Source organism: Nannospalax galili, unplaced genomic scaffold (assembly GCF_000622305.1).
Source record: "Nannospalax galili isolate Female #2095 unplaced genomic scaffold, S.galili_v1.0 scaffold286, whole genome shotgun sequence".
Lineage (NCBI taxonomy): Eukaryota > Metazoa > Chordata > Mammalia > Rodentia > Spalacidae > Nannospalax > Nannospalax galili.
This window is the reverse complement of record NW_008359442.1, coordinates 11,162,364-11,182,618: the sequence shown is the minus strand read 5'-3', so window position 1 is coordinate 11,182,618 and position 20,255 is coordinate 11,162,364. Positions and strand designations below refer to the sequence as shown.

Genomic DNA, 20,255 nt, shown 5'->3' with positions numbered 1-20,255 from the left:
CCAGTCCAGTGCACCTCCTGTTGCCTGCTACAGGAGGCTGACTCCCTCGTTAAAAATCTGATTGAACCCCAAACCATAGGAAATGCACCAGGGAACAGGGTCTGCCTCATTCTCCCCACTCTTCCTGTTCTGGGGCTGGTTGAACAGCCCCCTTCTCCCCCTCAAAGTGTAAGTGAGCCCTACTGCTCTACCCAACACACCCTCCGCCCCTTCCTCTCACCTCATCTGAGTGTCCTCATAGATGGATAGAAGAATCTTGGCCTTGAGCTTGATGTGCCCCCAACCCCTAGGAGGAGTCCCATGAGTGGTCTTGACCGAGAACTTTTTGTACATATGGACAGGGAGATGGCTTTCGTGTGCAGCCCAACCGTGCCCCCTCTTTGGAGCTTCCTCCTACACCCCACCTGATGCTTGCAAGGAGCTGCCTGGGATCGGTGGTTCTGTCTTCAGTCAGAAGCCTTAAGGGGGCAGCTTCTGCCATGAGAACCGCTTGCCTACAGAGACAACACACTGTAATGAGGGTTGTCAGGAGCCCTAGAGGCTGAGACCCTGTGTGCTCTTGTTCCCCGTCCCTAGTTTTGCTTCAGAGCACTCGGAGATGAGTATGCCTTGCCCTGAGTAGCATCCCCCACCCAGTCTGCTTAATTAGGGGTCAGTATAGAAAGGAAAATAATTCTTTTTTTTTTGTCTTTTTGAGACAGGGTTTCCCTGTAGCCCCAGCTGTCCTGGAACTCACTATGTAGACCAGGCTGGCCTTGAACTCACAGAGATCTGCTTGCCTCTGCCTCCCAAGTACTGGGACCACAGGCATGTGCCACCACGCCCAGCAGAAAATAATTCTTTAACATGGGCCCATCAGTTCCCAGACTCAGGAGCTACAAAACCAACCGGAAAAAAATACAGAACATTCAGGCCTCCAGAATGTGAGAAAATAAATCTGTCTCATAGCCAAGTCCATACACACACACACACACACACACACACACACACACACACACACAAGCTCTATTGAGTGACCATAGGGTAGGACCAAGTCCCTTTGCAAATAAGTCAATACCATTCCCCACAGATGAAACCCTAGAGTACAGAAACCCATGGATTAGCAGGAAATGTTATTGAATCCATTACGGGTCAGGGATCACTGAAAAATGTCATTGCTCTTCGATTGACACTATGTCCTGCTTCTCCAGCTGCTCCCTGTGCTGGGAACAAGCTGCATGTGGCTCCAGCTGTTGCCAAGACAGTTAATTAAACAATCAGTCCAGTAAATATCACTCAGCAAAACAACACAAACCAAACTCCCTTGATCTGACCTCATTGTCCCTAACAAAGTCCATTCTCAGGGGACACTTATAGGCCCATGGTGTGGGTTTTCTCCCATCAAACACCTTGCAGTGGCTATCCTGGTGGCCAAGGCTTCTAGAGCTTTTCTTTTCTGCAAAGCAGTCAATGCAGTGGACCTGCCTCAGAGAAGGAAAAAGCTGGCAGGCCAGTGTAGGGGTACTTGTGTTGTCTGCCGGTGCTTGGGAGAGGCCTGAGCACAGGGGAGGAAGGTGATGGGTGACTAGATGCCCATTCATATGAGCTCATCCATGTGTGAGAGTCAGGTCCCTGCCTTGGAGTTACATGTGTCACTTTTAAAATCTTTTTAAGCCGGGTGTGGTGGTACACACCTTTAGTCCCAGCACTTGGGAGGCAGAAGTAGGAGGATCTCTGTGAGTTCAAGGCCAGCCTGGTCTATGGTACAGAGTGAGTTCCAGGTCAGCTGGGGCTACAGGAAAACCCTGTCTCAAAAAGACCAAAAAAAAAAGAAAAGAAAAACCTTTTTAAATTTACTTATTTTTATTTATGTGTATAAGTGTTTTGCCTGTGTATCTGTAAGGGCACCGTGTGTGTGCAATGCCTATGGAGGCCAGAAGAGGGCATCAGATCCCCTGGAACTGGAGTTATGGATGGTTGTTAACCACCATGTGGATGCTGAGAACTGAACCTGGGTCCTCTGCAAGAGTAGCCAGTGCTCTTAACTGCTGAGCCATATCTCCAGCCCCACATCTGTCACTTTTTATAGCAACTTTCTCCTCTTCAAAAAGGCAACATCTGCCCTGGCTCTTCTGCTTCTGAGATCTGCTGTGAGACAGACTAAAGGTCATGAGCTGATGAACAGTTGTGTCTAAGGTGGTATGTGGAGGGAATGCCACAGACATCACACTAGCACCTGGGAGTGTGTACAGTGGGCCAGGAGTTGAAGGAAGGAGGTAGAGGTGAGGCTGGGCCTGAGTTGAGTAGAGAAGTAGCTCTGCAGAGCACATCAGAAGCTCCTCAGGGGTCTCTTTTCCCACCCAGGCAACAGGCACCCATCTAGATACACAAATTAAAACCCAGCTTTCATGGAGTCCAGCTTCTTGAAAAGATATCTGATTCAGGGATTAGGAGGCAAAGCAGAGGGGATCTTGATTTCCATGCTGTGGGATGACCTTTAGTTAGTGGAGCTCAGGTTTAAAAAGGCAGAAACGTGATGAGGCAGAGACTGATGGCCCCTCGGGGACAGTATGAACCTGGTACTGGGAACTAGACACCCCGGACAGCTTCCTGAAATCCTGTGGGCTTCTGAGTAAGCCCTGGACACATGTGCTGGCTGGACTGGTTCTGGCCAGTAGGCTAGGAGGCCCAAGCCTGCAGAGGACCCGTGGGTTCCTTGTGGGGAAATGTGAGAAGGTGGGCAGGCCCAGAGATGTCTTTACTGTCCTTTTCTTCTCCACTGGGGTGGGAGAGGCAGCTGGGAAGCCTGACCAGAAGGGGCGGGGATATGGGGTCAAGGGGAATGGATCACTGATAAGTGTACTTCCTGAAGCCATGGACGCTGTTGGACGATGGTTTTAGGTAACAGATTCCTTGAGCTTTAGTCAGGCCCTTGTAGTGAAGGTCACCATAGCAACCAAACAAAGTTCCTAGGCTAATGGTGGGAGCCTTCCAATAACCAGGCTGTCAGTCATTGCTCCTGCCCAACCCTGGCAGTCTGCTAGACTGACTTTGAGGGCCCATGCCTAAGGTGAAAAAGGAGCAAATGTATTCTCTTCCCTGCTCTACAGTGAGCAGGGCTACCTACTCACCCCCTTATTGGGCAGAGTAGGCACTCCTGGGAGTCCCTTCTGGCCCAGCCCTAGTCCCAGGAGACTTGGGAAGTCCTGGGGGAAGGTGTATCAGAGTTCCAGAGGAGCTCCCCAGTGCAGGAACAATATGGCCCTCTCCACAAGCTAGCACTTGCCTCAGATAAACAAATGAACCGCCACAGTCATCTGCCCCAGGAAACCCAGGCTGTTTTGGAAAATGTTTGAGGTGATAACTAGGTATTAGCTGGAACCAGACCTTGGTTGGATCAAGTTGAAGGTAAAATTGAACCTCTAGGGCACCTCTCTGAGCTACCTGGCCTACCTTACCTATTTTTCAAGTTTTCTGTGACATATATCTAGTGGTGCAATTCACCGAGCAGAAGAGATCAGAGTCCTAGGACTTCTGTTAACATTTCTGCCTTAAACCCTGTGTGTTTATTTGATTGTTCTTATTAAGGACTTGAGGCACATCAAAAGGATGCTTAAAATACCAACACTCGGTGAGGGGGTTGGAATCAAAGGTATTAACACAAACATAGTTTATCACTTTGCTGGATTCATTAAACATGCTTGGCTGCCACTGCGCCTGGGGACAGCAGCCACTGCTCCCTGGCCATGTGGCTGAGGAAGTGCTAAGCCAGCCGTAATCACTGGCACCATCAGATCCTTCTCAAAGGTCAGCTCCTCCTCAGCTGAGCTGGTTGACATTCAGCATTTCCCCCTGCTTCATTGTCCCATGAGTACCTCTATGGTCTCTCTCTGTAACATGTGAAGATTGTAAGATACACCCCATGCCTGCCCACAAAGCAGGGCTAGCCTACCACTTCATTGGGAAGTGATCAGACCTTTGAGGGTTGGCACGTTAGATAGAGATGATAGACAGAGAGGCTAAGGACATACCCAGCCAGAACCTACCTTTGTTCCTACCTAAGAGCCTCGTTGAACAGTCTGTGGCAATGAAAGGCTGTGTGAGTTATGCTTGAGTCTGGACAGGTCATCAGAATTTGTATCTGGAGGTGGTCTGTGATAGAAAGAAGCTAAGGCTGGGAGGCTAGTAGGGTGAGCCAGCAGTCAGCACAGTACACAGATGGGAATAGCTGGTCCAGGCCACAGCATGAAGGCTGCAGGGTAGAGCTCCTCAGCAGGTAGAGCAGGGCTTTTGAAGGACAGGAGCTACTTCAGGAAGCTGAAGCTTTTAGGCCATTGCTTTTTAAAGCTTCAAAGTCGGATCACATTAAATAAATTCATTAAGAGGTGGAGGATCATTGTGAGCCTTCAAGGATTAGGGAACATGGGTCAGAGTAATCCTTCCCACAAGGGAAAAGTCATTAGCCTTAGGGTTAAGAAGTGCTAAAAGGGATCCCTTGCATGTTGATGATTAGTCTCTGGGAAGGTAATGAAGCTGGGACTAGGGATGGCTCTCCCCCTTTCAGGGAGGCTGTTCCTGTTAGAGCCCCTATAAAAATCATACTCTCAAAGGGGAGACAGAAAGAGAGAGAGATAGAGAGAGAAGAGAGAGAGAGAGAGAGAGAGAGAGAGAGAACAGAGAGATCAACAGTCACTTACCCTGATGGAGTCTTTCCTGGGAGCCCTGCATCACTCATGTCCCTGGCATCCTAGACAGGGTCTGAGCCACCTTATAAGCCAGGTGATTACAGGCTGAATGGGGACCAAGGGCACTGGTTCCTGCTCGTGGTGGTGGGGGGGGATCATCTCCTCTCCTCCCCCTCTCCTTGTTCATTCTTGTCATCCTGTCATGTGGGTGGGAAATTTGTGCCCACTCCAAACCTTTGTCCCTGCCCTTCAGCCCTTTAGCTGTCCTCCTCATCTCTCAGGCATCCAAATCCTGCTGGTGCACAGAGATGCCACTGTTTCTGGAGTGTTCACATTTCACAGCTGACACTTGTACACCCTAGGAGACCTCAGATTGGCAGGCCAGGGGAGTTGTGGGAGGGAGGAAGGGAGGGAGGGAGGGAGGAAGGAAGGAAGGAAGGAAAGGAAGGAAGGAAGGAAGGGAGGGAGGGAGAGAGGGAGGGAGGGAGAGAGGGAGGGAGGGAGGAAGGGGATTTTGGCAGCTCATTGCCCTGACCCCTTCTTTATTGTTTTGGTTTGACTTTTTGTAGTCATTTTGGTTTTTTTTTTTAAACACCATCACATGTTACCTAGGCTGGCCTTGAGCTCCTGGTCCTCCACCACAGGCATGCACCATGACACTCGCCATAATTTGACTTTTTGTTGCTTTTTACAAGACTCATGGAAAAGCTAATGGCAAAGTTATAACCTATCAAAGAAGATTAAATGACTGATGAGGGGCCGAGCAGGAACTAGAACCCAGGCCAGCTAGATACCATGGCATCCTTGAAACTCTAGATCGTCACTGTTCCTATAGCAGTCCTAGGAGGGACAGGAACTGTTGTCATTCCTATTTTACAAATGACATGGATGAGATTCTGATTGCATGGCTAGAAGCAGAGACACTTGAGTCGGCAGAGTCAGCTCAGCTTTCTGAGTCCAAGTCGTGGTGGCTCAGGGGACCCCCTTGCTGTGGTTCCTATGCTGTGTGCAGGCTCTGGCCTCCTGGTGGAGGAGGTAAACCTACAAAGGTGTGGCCACCTCACTCAGAGAATAGCCTGTCTTCTTACCCAATTATGTGTTTTCTATAAAAATAGAACTCTTCATTAAACAGCACAGCACAACCATCAGCTGGAATTACTAATTACAGTCCTTTAAAGAGATAATGCCCCCTTTCGAACATTCACCACACCTGCCACCACCTTTCAAGGAGCCAGGGAGCTCGAGAGCACAGCTGGGATCAGTGGGGCCAGGAAGACTGGAACGTTCTGCAAGCTGTCCTTGCAGCCTCACTTCCTTGAAATTGCTGTGACTCTGGGACACCCACAGCTTTCCAGGCCTCTGGGAGCCCTTCTGACTTAACTTCCTGTGCTGAACGAGTTTGTTGGGTATGTGGGAAAAGTGCTAGAAGGTAGGAACAGTCTGGTCCCAGCCTAGATAAACACAGGACTTGCAGGAAAACGGGCCTGAGAATGACAACTAACATTTCTCAAGGAATAACTGGGCACAGACACTGGTCTTCTAGGCTGTACCCCTTTGTGCTCCTAGCCGCCCCCTGGACCATCCCATGACCATCTCTGCTTTGCAGGTGCATAGGCACAGTTCAGAGAGGCTGGGGCACTTGTAGCAAGCATGGAATGAGCTTGAAAGAATGAAGTATACTTATAGTATCTCCAGATCCCATTTGGCAGGGAGAGAGCCAAGGCCAGGTGACTCCCTTACCTCATCCACGTAGATGGGATGGACAGTTAATACCTGCCTGAAGGAGCCTGAGCCTGCGACATTGTCTGTGTTCCTAGACAGTGGGCTTCTGTCTGTACTTTAGCTTCCTGCTATGACCAGATACACATGTCGCAAGGTTAGACAGGGCCAGAGAAGGCCAGGAATGAGGCACACCCTAAGCCCCAGCAGTGGGTCAGAGGACAGTGTGATTATACTGACCCCCGCTCCCTCCTGCTCCAAGAAAACACTTTTACACAGAGGCCATTATTGTGGAAGGGGCTTAGTTAGGCCTTTAAAAAAACAAAACAGGGACTAGAGAGATTGCTCAGCGATTAAGAGTGTTGGTTGCTCTTGCAGAGGATTGGGATTCAATTCCCAGCACCCACATGACAGCTAACAACCGTCCATAACTCTGGTTCCAGGAGAATCCAACACCCTCTTCTGACCTCTGCTGGCATTGCACGACATGGGTGCACTTATATACATGCAGGCAAAACACCCATACACATAAAATAAAAATAAATAAGGGTCTGGAGAGATGGCCCAGCAGTAAAGAACACTGACAGTTCTTGCAGAAGGCTCTGGTTCATATCCCAGCACCCACATGGCAGGTAACAACTGTCCGTAACTCCAGTTCCAGAGGATCCAACAGCCTCTTCTGTCTTCTGCAGGTATTGCACGACACGGGTGCACTTACCTACATGCAGGCATACCACTCATACACATAGAATAAAAATAAATAAAAATTTTAAAATATATAAATATAATATCTTTAAATAAATAAATAAAATATCTTTAAAAACAAAACTATTCCATCTGCATTTCCTCAGCTTAAAATAAAAAAAACAGACTGGGAAGATGGTTTGATCAGTAAGTGCTTGCTGTATAAGCAAATCCCAGTACTCTCTCAAAAAGTCAGGAACAGTTCTGTAATCCCAGCAGTGTGGCAGAGATAGGAGGCTTGCTGGTCAGCCAGTGTAGTCAAATCTGCAAGCTTCAGGTTCAGTGAGAGATTCTGTCTCAAAAAATAAAGTGGAGAGTCTCAGAATTTGGGAGGCAGAGTCAGGTGGATCTCTGTGAGTCTGATGATAGCCTGGTCTATATAGTGAGTTCTAGGTCAGTAAGGGTTACGTAGTAAGATCTTGTCTTTAAAAAAAAAAGTAGAGAGCTTTTTGGGAAGATAACTGACATCAATCTCTGGCCTCCACATGTACAGAGAGAGAGAGAGAGAGAGAGAGAGAGAGAGAGAGAGAGAGAGAAAACAGGAAAGAAGTATTCCTATAGTTCCAACTACTCTGGAGACTAAGGTGAGAGAATTGCTTGAGCCCAGGGATTCAAGGCTATCCTGGGAAGCATAGTGAGACCCTATCTTACAAGAAGAAGAGGAAGAAGAAGAAAGAGGAAAGGGAAGGAAGGAGGAGATGGAGGAGGAAGAGGAGGAAGGAAGGAAGGAAGGAAGGAAGGAAGGAAGGAAGGAAGGAAGGAAGGAAGGAAGGAAGGGCCTGCAAGAGGGTTGTCCCAGCTGAGGACAATGCTTTGCCCAGGACTCGGCCATTGTGTCTTATAGACCCTACTAAATAGACAAGGAAAGCTCAAGAACTTTCCAGAGCCCTCAGAGGCACCTGGCCTAGAAATACATTCTTCCAGGTCTGATAGGATTACAGCTTCAAAGCAGAAAGTCTGACTGGAGCATCAGGCAGGCCACACTGCAGTGTGAAGTGCCTCCTTGGGTTTCCCAGCTGTTGCTCATGTGTCGCCAAGGTTCAGCATTATGGGAGCATGTGAATAGGTGACTTCACTCCTGTTTGACAGGTATGGAGCCTGTGACATGCTCACCAGAGGTGGGACGTTGGCTCAAGTTTCTGACTCCCAGGCCAGTATTCATGGTGCAGTTTGAGGACAATAATGTGACCAAAGTTGACCGTCCCTTTCCTGGAACAGCTTTTGTCAGAGTACCCAAATATTGGACGCCAAATAGATTCTGGTATTCCAGTCTTGGAGATGCTCCTCAGTTAATACTTTTTGGTCTTTTTCCCCTTAAATGAAGACCCCTCCCACCTCCAATTAGAAAGAGTCAGACTCAGGCACATGGGTCCTCAGGGTCTGTCCTTTGTGACGTAAGACCTTGTTTGTGAACAGTTTGGAATGAAATTGGCCAGTGTGTTGCCTCCCTGCTGTGAGTCTGACCCACAGCTACAGCTTCGAGGAGTCAAGTGACCAGACTTCAGTACTAAGCAGACACTGCTGCTGAGGGAGGTAGGGCTGCTGGTACTTGTTGGTCAGGTGGGCGTGTACATAGAGCAAGACACAGACAAGATAAATGGTGAATTTACCTCCCACACCAGGACTGACTGCATACTGTTTCTAGAGTATCTGACAAAAAAATACTTTTTTTATAAGTTTATTTTTATTTTATATTTTGAATGTTTTGCCTGCATGCATGTATAAGTGTACCTGTGTCATGCGGTGCCCATGGATGCCTGAGGAGGGCATCAGATCCCCTGAAACTGGAGTTATGGATAATTGTTAGCCACTATGTGGGTGCTGGGAACTGAACCCGGGTCCTCTGTAAAAGTAGCCAATGATCTCAGAGGCTGAGTCATTTCTGCAGCCCCTGACAGAAATAATTGCTAAAAGCTTATCTTCATTATCAAATCTCAAATGAGAGGGAGAGAGGGAGAGGAGAGGAGAGGAGAGGAGAGGAGGGGGGAGAGAGAGAGAGAGAGAGAGAGAGAGAGAGAGAGAGAAAGGGAATGTAATTAAGTGCTAACTGAACACAGTCCCAGTCAGAGAATGGCAAAATGGTCACCTAGCAGCTTCTTTGGAGCAGGACTAGGGCTTTGGAATTTTTTCCTAAAGTCTTGTAATTGTTCATTCAAAAGGCATTTTAGACTCCTATGTATAAGACAGGCAGTGGGCCTGAAGGTGGTGGAAAGCCGCGCTTGTCCACTTTCTTACCCACCTCTGCCAGAGCCTCCCTGGCCCCCACCCTGGAAGCAAGGGGTTTTGATGAGGCTGTGACCGTAACTCTGACTCCCCTGTTTGTGTGAGCCTGAAATGTTACCCACTTGTCACAGTGGCATGCCAGGGCTCTTTCTGAAGGGCTGAGCCTAGAGTATGTGAGTGGACAGTGGCCACTCATGTCAGTGGACTGGGCATGTGAAGAGGCTATGCTCTCACAGGGCTAAGTGTGAATGTCTTAGTGAGAAAAACCGGAGCCAAGTTGTTTGAAGATGCAGACCCTTGAGTTGTTTGGTGAGTCCCCATTGCCATGTGGAGCCCCACACTGGTTTAGAGGCAGGCCAACAGGTGTACAGGTGCCCACTTCCAGATATTGTGAAGGTTGAACTGGAAGAGGGTGTATACAACCCCCAAGGGTCACACAGAGACTAGTCAGAGGTTGACATCTGTTTAGGAGGTGACCAGAGGGGGAAGGGTGAGTCCCAGCTGAGGCCTCTATGTGAAGCAAAACAAGGACAAGTCCCAGAGCCTATGTAAGACTCAGGCAACTGTGAATACCCATGTGATCAGCCCAAGGTCATGGGGGAGGTAGCAGGAATGGGTGGTGGAGCCCGAGCCTCCCTGCACACTGATGGTGTGGACAGCAGCAAGTTCTGGAGGAAGATCCCTCTGGCAGTGTTTACCAACCAAGGAAGTCTCCTCAGGAGCTAATCTAGAGCCTCAGGAACTGGGAGTGAGGCTCATGCCCAAGGGTGACTGTTGGAACTCTTGCCCAGCCCAGAGAGGATGTGGTCGGGTTGAGAAATTCTGCTCCATGTCACTCATGCTAATGGAATGTCAGCCACCAGGAGGATATAGGCCATGTTGATTGAGGCTCCTAAGCTTTCCAACCTTTTCTGTTCCAGGCTGTGGTACCTCCAGAAACCTAGCCTAGCTCCAGCATGGGAACTACAGTACAATCAGTGGCAGCAATGGGAAGGGGGCTCTGACCAAGAGAAACTAGTGAGGAGGAAGCTGTCTGTGGAGAGCCCCAGGAAGCCCGGGGCTGGTCTGCCTTGGGAACTGGCCCTCTGAAATTCTGGCTGCCTGAAGGGAGGGGTAGCCTTAGATGGGGTCTTCCCCAGGACCCTTTGCTCTGAACGCTGCTGCCCTCCTTCACTGTCTCCAACTTCTCCTCCCAACTGTAATCCTACCCCACCTGCCTTTTCATCAGGCGACACCTCCAGAGAGACCCCTTTTCTGTTCTTCCCTTGCACTGAGTCTGATCCAAAAATACAGCACTTGATTCTCTGGGCAATTTGACATTTATAGCACTCTAATTGTTACCTTGAAGGCAGAAATTGTATCTTCTACTTCATATTCCTGAAAACAGAGGCACATCATACCAGTGGAGTGCTGGGTCCTGTGAGGAGCTAGAAAAGGAGAGGGGCAGCAGGACCCATTCTCCTCTGTGATGCCCAATCATGCCTGGACCCTGTTCAGTAATGAAATGCACCTCAGTTTCTGCCCTCAGGACTGCATAGGCAGAAGATGATCATAAGCTGATGTTCAAGAAAGGTTGGGAAAAGGGGGGCGGTCTAAAGTCTGTGTTGAGCAGGGCATGGTGGTGCACACCTATAATCCCAGCACTCAGGAGGCAGAAACAAGAGGTTCATCTGTGAGTCTGAGGTCAGCTTAGTGTTTCAGGTATGCCAGGGCTCCACAGCAAAAGCCTGTCTGAAAAAAAAAAAAATTACAAAAGTTGGCAAAATATTTGCTTAGTAGTCAAGAGACTCTGGATTCAATCCCCAGCCCCACATAAAACAGGGCATGGTAGCCTATGCCTGTAATCCCAACAGTCTGGAGTGGAGGCAGGAGGATCCAAAGTTCAACATCATTTTCAACTATATACCAAGTTCTAGGCCATTCTGGGCTACATGAGACCTTTTGTCAAAAATTTTTGTTGTTGTTTAAATAAAGTCCAGGTTGAGATGAAAATGGAGAAGAGAGGTTTTCTGGAAAGCACACTGGAGAGAATTCTACCTTCTGCATTCTCTACCAATAAGTCATAGAAAAGAGGTGAAAAGCTCAGAGGAAGGACAGAGACAGCCAGGCCTCCCTGGGTGGAGCTGGGCCTCCCTGGGTGGAACTACAGCCTGGGCATCTCAGGTGGGGCTCCCTGCATACTTTAGCTTCCCTGAAGTCCTGTATGGCAGCCTCCTGTGGTCCATACTTCTGCACAGGAAGTCATCAAATCCATAGACTAATAGCCATGCTGATTTGCTCAATGCAACAATGCAGTGCATAAAAGGGCCTCCCTGCTGACCACTCTGAGAACTAGGCCACAGTCTTATTTGGATCTCAGTGGCTCAACACTCTTCTGCAAAGGCTGCCCAGGTAGCTGGTATACATCAATACTGCTGGTTTGCTGATGATAGAAATACAGTAATGCTTCCCATACTGCCTGGGAAACTGTGGTTGCCTGGACCCCTCTTTCAGTACCCACAGGCCTCTCTAAAAATGGAATGCCTAGCACTTGGAACAGCAGGGCCTCCTGGTCCTCTCGAGTCCTTCGGAAGTGTGTGGGTTAAATGTTTAGTGCTGCTATGTTCAGGGCACTGTCAAAGCAGCTTTCTGGGCGTGTACCTTACTCAGGCTCTGTCCTATGCCTTATGGGGCACAGAAATATAAATCTTGGCCACATACTGCTTCGCTGATGTTGTAGAGAGATAGAGCAAACCATACAGGACAGGGACTCACAGCTGACAGTGCTGTAAAAGGTGGGCAAAATACTGTATGACCAAGAGACAGACACTGACAAACACGAAAGGGTACCTCATCATTTGACTGTGAAGATGGGGAGAAACTGAGGCACATAGAGAAAGCAAGCGTCTGATGGGTATAGCAGAGGCTGTCATGCCTGCTCTGGATACTCTGCCTCTTGTGGGTTGGGGAGGTGAGCAGATGGGGGCTGCCCTAATGGGCAGAATCCTCCAAGCTCCATCCTTGGAGGAAAGCCTTGCTAGGGCCTTCTGACTATACCCCTCCTTCCCCACAGCCTGATGTTCACCAAGGTGAAGCTGGAGCAGGTACTGAAAGGCCCAGAGGAAGCCCTTGTGACTTGCAGGCAAATGCTACAACTGTGGCAGACCCTCTACAACTTCTCTCAGCTTGGGTGAGTGGCTGTCATTGCCCTTGGGGTGCCCCAGGGTAGAGGGCAGAGTTAGCACGTGGTGGTTCCTCAACAACAGTTGGCTGAATGACCACAGTGCCTGGTAAATGAGGGTGGTGGGAACGTTTAGATGGAAATGTGGACCTTGGTGTTCACAGGGGATTTTTATATATTTGGTCCAGTTTAGTCTCTTGACAGTCTTCTATGACAAAGATCTATTTAGAAAATTGAGCTTGGGGGGTAAAGTAGAGAAACCCTTACTGAGCACCTGAGCCAGGTCCTGGGCTTTATGTGATACATCAGCCATGTGTATATTCTGCATTGTCAGATTTTATTCAGCCCAGTAAAGAAACTGTGACTCAGAGCCCTTAACTAATTTAACTCACTTGTTAAATGACTGTACTGGGGCTTGAACCCAGATCTCCAAATCCTGGACTATATTCAGAGAGACTCTCAGAGTCTAGAAGGCCTCCAAACTCCCTAGGGAGGACCTTTAGGGAGGACACCCCAGGGAAATAGGATGGAATGAAAAACTTGAGGAACAGTTAGCCCTCCCTTTGCACACCGTAGAGCCTGGGAGATTGCAGAGCAGGGCAGGACCAGTGGATAGAAACTGCCAGAAGGAAGCTGTATGGTGAGGAATTTTCCAGAGAGGAAGTGGGAAACCCCCTGACAGTGGACACTATAAGCCCAGGGACCATTCTCTGGTATGTTGGGGATGGGGAGACTTGTGTTCAGATGCCCTTTGCTCTCTGGCTTGCTGGCTGTAGCAGTTGGAGCAGGTGCACAGCCTGGCTCACTTCTGCACGGGAGCTTCCCTGGAGCTGGCTGCTCCTTATCTGAATGGCCAGTGGGCTGCACATCCAGGTGGCCAGTCTTGAAGAGTCCCCACCAAACTCCAATTTGACTAAGAGCAACGGGACACAGAGCTTCCAGGTGTACTCATAAGTACAGGGACAGTCAGGTTTGCCTCGAGGTCTCTTCAAGTCACCACATACACACACTCCCATCTTTATCCTGAGAGGCTGATAAAGCTTATCACACAGGAAACTACCAGAGTTCCTTCACCCCAACATAGGGCAAAAGGACTCAGCCTGACCACTACCTGGCCCACAATTCTGGATCCAGTCCTGTCTGGCTGCCTTAAGAGACAGGAAGAATTTTTCTCTGAACCTGGAACTCTGAACCTGAAGCCAGTGCTTGTAAAATCTGATTTGGGGCAGTCATAGACAAGGACCAGGATCCATAGCCTAAGGGTCTTTCCTACCCAACCCCACCAAGCCAGCCTGCACCACTCCCATCCAACATCCCTCTCTTCTGCCCAAACTGAACTGCTGGCCTGATGGTCTCATCACCCCCTAATCCCTCTTCATGGAGCCACCAACAACTCTGCTCTGTCCATAATGGTCTTTACAACTTGCCAGACTTGGCCTGTTTCCCCACCTGATACAAGGTTCTTCAAAGTAGCCAGTCCTCCTCCCCTGCCCCTCACTCTGCACACCCAAATGGGCTGTTTTGATACCCTAAAAGAGGCTCCCTCCTATGAGGAGAGAAAAAGAAGGATTAGGATGCTGTGCCTAAAGATCATGGAAGCTAGCACTGTACTAAGTACCTCTGCAGGCCATCTCATTCAATGGTCTTGTGAACTGGATGTCATCTTCATTTTCAAGAGAGAAAGGTCATGGAAAAAGTCAGGTAGCTGAGGAGTGAACCACCATTTCAACCTAATGACACTGGCTCATTTGATTTGCATCTCACTTGGGTACCTCCCAGAATTGGGAAAAGGATGGTAGAGGGAAAGAACCAGCTCTGAGCAGCTGTGTTTGGGCAGATGGTTTTCATTGAAACCCACTTAAGATAGCTGGGCATCCACAGGCCAAATCAAGGTGTGTGAGCCTGAGTTAGGATGAAAAAGATACCCTAGACTCCGGCACCATCATCTATGGAGCCATTATTTTGATGTACCTCCAAAAGGATGACACCTTGTGGCCCTTTTGAGTTTCCGCAACCCATGGGTCCAAGTGCTATGGGTTTCCTTGGCAGTGGGAAGAGGGCTTGGCCAAGGGTGTGACAGCTACTGCCTTTCTGAGCCAGAACCTCCTTCCTGACTCCCCTCACCTTCCACTCTAAGAAAACAAAGCCTCCCCAGTAGAGTGGGAGATGCAGGGACTTGGGGAACTGGGTGGGAGATAAAATAGGGTTACCATATTTGTTTGTCTGCCACTCAGATCCCCTCACCCCCAGCTCTTTGGGTAGAGGATCCCGTGGAAAGGTATGAGCAGAAGTCCCTGTGTCTGATGCTCTGCTGGACATGATGAAAGTGGCCAGAGGTAGAAGAGGCCTTGCCCTGGCCTGGGAGACTTCTGGCCTCACTGAACTCCAAGGAGGGAATGGACAGTAGAGAGGGTTTCTGAGTCAGCCTATGTGGTGCAGGCCCCGTGCTGCTCTGTCTATCCCTCTGTTTGTCTTCATCTATCCCTGCCAGCCTGCCTTGATTGTTTCTTGAGCTTGAACTCTCGGCCCCAGAGCCTGCTAGAGTAAGGTCCCTTCATGTTCCCTGCTGGCTCTGAGGAAGCCAGCCCTCTGCCTCATGGAGCCCTGCCCTCCCTTGCCTTTCAGAGGCCTGGAAAAGGACAGCAACTTTGGAGAAGGCCTCACAGTTAAGAAACAGAGTGGCATGCACCTGACCCTGCCGGATGCCCACGATGCAGACTCTGGTAAGATCTGGGCTGATCTTGGCTCTGGGTGATGCCAGCAGCTGGCCCTCATCTGGGTGGTGGGCACCTGGAGTGGGCAACAGAAGGCCCTGCCTCATGAGAAAAGAGAAGGGATCCTGGGGCAGAAAACTGGCCTGGAGCAGAGACTACTGCCCCTTGGGCTGAAGTCAGAGGCTCTACCCAGTGTCCAGCCCAGGAGTCAAACAGGAAGGAATGAGTGAGCTTTTATCCGTTCTAAACTCAAGACTGACTCTTTCCTGGAAAAATTCATCCTGAAACCTGGGGCTTGTGAAATTCAAATGAGTTCAGGAACCACAAACATGCATCTTTAAGCCAAGGACCTACTTACAGTGGAAGACCTTCCTCAAAAACACCAGAGGAGTTAGTCATGAGATGAGAGGGCAAATGGAGCTGGATTTGCTAGAATTGCTCTCCCCCCCGCCCCCCCCACTTCTGGGGACATGAGCCAAGTTGTACTTTGTTGTCAAGAGGTGGAATGGATAACCCCGCACCTGACTCCAAAGACACATTGCAAGGGTGCTTGGCTACTGGGGAAGTCACTGTCCCCCAGGTGGTCATGGTTAAGTGGGGGGTGGCAGCTCCCTTGCAATCAAAGAGAGACTTGTGTACAGTTACTAGGACTTTACGAATCTTTGTCTTATAAACTATAGTCATCTGTGGTTTGTCCTGAGGCTTCCTGAATTTATTGGAGTCTTCACTGCCTCAGAAGGAGGGAGGGAGGGAGGGAGGGAGGGAGGGAGGGAGAGAGAGAGACATATGTGTGTTGTGTTGAGGCGTTCTCAGTTTATTGTAGTGTCTACTGTCTCAGAAGGAGGGAGGGAGGGAGGGAGAGAGGGAGGGAGAGAGAGAGAGAGAGAGAGAGAGAGAGAGAGAGAGAGAGAGAGAGCTCGTATTTCACCTACATGGGAATTATAAATGTCAACAGCTTATATATCCTGAACAGGGGCCCACACCACCCACAACTGCCACAGAAGAGGTTTTCTGAGGGCACAGGTCAGACTTTAGCCATTCCCTAAGGATCCTTCACTTCACAGCTTTGAATGGGATCTTCACACATATAAAACAATAAGTACTTCATGAAAACAGGAAATCAAAATAGCAAAAGGAGAAAAAAACCTATCCCTAGGGGCTGGAGAGGTGGCTAGTGGTAGCACTGACTGCTCTTCCAGAGGACCCAGGTTTAGTTCCCAGAATCCCCATAGTAGCTAACAACCATCTGTAACTCCAGTTCCAGGGGATCCAGCACCCTCTTCTGGCCTCCACAGGCATTGCACACATGTGGTACAGTTACATTCAGGCAAACCACTCATTTACATAAAATAAAAATAAATTTTGAAACTTAAAAAAAAATCCAAAGCCAAGTGTGGTGGTGCACGTCTGTAGTCCCAGCACTTGAGAGGCAGAGGCAGGTGGATCTCTGTGAGTTCAAGGCCAGTCTGGTCTACATAGTGAGTTGCAGGCCAGCTGGGCTACAGGGAGACCCTGTTTCAAAAAGACCAAAAAAAAAAAAAAAAAAAAAACAACCCCAAAAAAACCTCATCCCTCACCTAGACTTGAGTAAATGGCCCTTCAGACTTCTCTCCATGCAAGCCCATATTTATTTATTTTTTAATGTGATCACATTCTTTGGTAGTATGCTGTTCTGCACCTACCTCTACAGTGTGAACATCTTTCCACATCACTGTCACATGTTCATGAGGTTGTAATGACTACAGAGCCTTGCATGATTATACCTCACTTATTTTTAATCAGCCCCTATTGTTGAACATTCAGGTAATTTCTGTTTTCAGTATTAAAGGCAGGAGTCAAATGATCATCTTCACTGACATTTATGATTATTTTCCTTAGGGATAGATTCTCAGTGGGATTTTTGCCAGATTACCACTTAAAAAGCTCCTCTCCCCAACTGTGGAGGAGAGTGGGCGAAAGGCCCTCCCTAGTGGGTATGTGAGCAGTTTTTTGTGGCTTCTCTGCCCTGCCCTGCCCTGCCCTGCCCTGGATGCCCTGTCTGCCACATGGTGCTGGGCATTAACTGCTCCTGGGCCTGCAGCACATGGCATCCTGACTGCTACTCAGCCCTGTGCCCTCTTGCTCTGCAGGTTCTCGGCGGGCATCATCTATCGCAGCCTCACGGTTGGAGGAGGCCATGTCGGAGCTGACCATGCCCACCTCAGTCCTAAAACAGGGCCCCATGCAACTGTGGACCACACTGGAACAGATCTGGCTCCAGGCTGGTGAGTCTCTCCCACTCCAGCTGGGGAGTCAGGTCTGAATAATGCTTACCTGTGGGACGTCAGGTCTGAGTAATGCTTACCTGTGTGGCGGAAGCTACCAGATGACCAGAGCCCTGCCCTGTCCCTGAGGAGAGAGTTGGGAAGAGACTAGAGAGGGGTGAGGAAGAGATTTCTGATAATAGCTCCAGCTATTTCCCAACTCACCTTCCTCCCTCTTTTCTTTCCTCCCTTCCCTCTTCAAGCTCCTCATCCTAGACTCAGAGGGTTTATACTGGGAATTCAGATCCAGGGGTTTTGCCTTAGGTGCACCAGAATCTTCATTTTGGAAAGGCACTTTCCAGAAAAACAAGACCATCCACCCCTTCTTTGAGTAGTGTCCCTCCCTCCAAGGTTTCTGCTTGCCTTGTCTTCTGGGTTTGGGTTTACTTCTTTACCTGTAGAGAGAGTGCTTACCTCCCTAACCTGAGAGGTTTGTGGTGGCGATAATGTGAAAGACTGAAGGTCATGGATACATGGATAGATAGGCCAGAGGGCTGGTGACATGAAGACTGTCATCCAGGTGGCATACTTTTTGATCATTAGCTGGTACTCTTGCCACCATAGAGTTTACCAATGACCCAGCATGGATAGGCTTCTGGAAGATGTAGCTTTAGGGTCACTCAGATTGGATTCCAATGCCTGCTTACAGCTAGCCATTCCTGATCTAAAATGAGTTCTTGTGTGAAGCAGTTAGTGCAGCACATAGTGGGTGCTCAGCAAATGGTGTGTGGATTCTGTGGCCACCCATCATGGTCATGGTGGGCCAGAGGCTGTATGGCAGCCACAACCTGAATGTGTGCTCAGCTCAGGAATGCCAAGGAGTCACTCACTGGAAGTTGCTTTGGGCAACTTGACCTGATGATGGTGTAAGAGGTGGAATACAGTGAAAAGAGAGAATCAAAATCAAAGATGACAATAAAATAAAATGGCAGCAGCAGACTGAAGGAAGGTGAGAGAGAGACCTGGGGGTTCCTGAACCTTCATTGGGCCATCCTACCCTTGCTCATAAGCTGCCCAAGAATACCCTGGGTGCAGGGGCACTGTCTCATCTGGGTTCTGCTCACCCTCCTTTTTCTCTCCCCTCCACAGGGATGGGCTACAGTCCCCAAGGGGGCACAGAGAAGAAACTAATAGAAAGTAAATTATCAACTCCCAGAATAGGTGGCATTGGCAAGTCAGAGTTAGAATGTGCTCATTACTGAGACCCTAGGGTTTCCCATTGCATGCTTTCCACATATGGACACATTAGTATGCAGCCCACCCCCGTTCTCCTTGTCCTAGGCTCTGAAAATGGGAAAAAAAAAAAAAAAAAAAACTGGACCAGAATTCACAGAAAGGCTAGACACGACAGCATTGTCATAATGCAAATATTGCCCCACTTACCATCTCAGGATTTCTTAGGATGCTCAGGATGTAGAGGGTGAACTCCACATCAGGAAAGGGAATGTTGAAAATTGCAAAGGAAAAATAAAGATTCTCATGCCCACTTTGGAGATGTGGAGTCATACCAGACTCCTGAGAGGCGGAACAGAGCCCAGGGCAAAAAGTTGTACCCATGCTGGGGGTCCATACCAGCTCTAAGCAATGCACCAATGCACCAGTGACCCAACAGTAGGCTCAACCCAGTTGCAAGCCCAGCAGCCCCTCAGGCCTTATTGACCCATCTTGATTTTTTACTTGAACATATCTTACACCTGCTTGAGTTTCTCAGATTATTGCTTTATACTGGGGTCCTGGTGTGTGCTGTTGACTCCATGGAAAAGGACAGAAACCTGGAACCAAACGAGCATGTCAATATAAACACACACCCTTCAGTAAGTCGCACATTGGCCTTTCTTCTTTGGACATTGTCCTACATTGTTCCTCCACAGAGGAAAGTCTGAGAACAGCCTCTGAAAGCTGTGAGCATGCCCAGGTGAGGGCTGGGCAGTGGAGTAGTGGGAGACAGGTCTGAATGTGAGTTACAGATCTAAAAATGTGCTTGGCTTATACAAGAGAGCAACTTTCAACAATTCAGAAATGACAGCCTTGTCTCAGATGGCAGCTCTGCCATCTCTAGAGTATTGCTCTCATTCACATGGTCCACCTTGGTGCCTTGTGACATTCACATTCCAAGGCATAAGATAAACATGGAGAGGAGGAAGGCACTCTCCCCATAAAGACATACCCTGGAACTTGCACACATCACTTCCCCTTCATAATCCAGAGTTCCTTTAATCAACTGCCCCGAACTGCAAAGAGCTCTGGCAGATGTCATTATTCTGCATGACCAGTGCACAGCCGCCCCAGCCAGGAAGGTAGTGGGGAAATATGTCCTAAGTCTCATCATGCACGTTAGGACCCTGGAGTTTGAACCCATTTATTTCCTCTACCCTTGACTGCCATCATCACCAGCATCTACTGAGCACCTATTGGATGAAAAACTCTCAGGACTTGGTCACCAAGGCCATGACTTCTCCCCAATCCACCCCACCTGACCCAGGCTAAGCATATTGTGATCAACAGCCTTACCCCACCAACCCCTACTAATGATCCTGCCAGATGCCGTGAACATGCAGGAAGGAGAAAAGATCTCTTCATCATTTTGGAATGAGCTAATCCCCCAAGTTTGGTTCAGGATAAACTGCAGCCCAATCTGGCAGCATGTTCCATCATGAATCCACCCCCTGGCTGGGAAAGTCACATCCTTGCTCTCCCAGACTCATTTCCTCCTCCTTTTCAAGATCCC

General features: G+C 49.0%; 1 protein-coding gene across 2 annotated transcripts in view; it reads left to right on the top strand.

Annotated features, from left to right (window-relative positions):
• The window catches only part of Ttc7a (tetratricopeptide repeat domain 7A), a 120,935-nt gene that overhangs the window by 82,091 nt on the left and 18,589 nt on the right, over positions 1-20,255 (top strand). For both annotated transcript variants that reach the window (XM_008823055.2, XM_017795592.2), the window contains exons 16-18: positions 12,403-12,519; positions 15,136-15,233; positions 17,354-17,488. In XM_008823055.2, the coding sequence (XP_008821277.1) occupies positions 12,403-12,519; positions 15,136-15,233; positions 17,354-17,488 (350 nt within the window). The remainder of the gene's footprint in view (positions 1-12,402; positions 12,520-15,135; positions 15,234-17,353; positions 17,489-20,255) is intronic.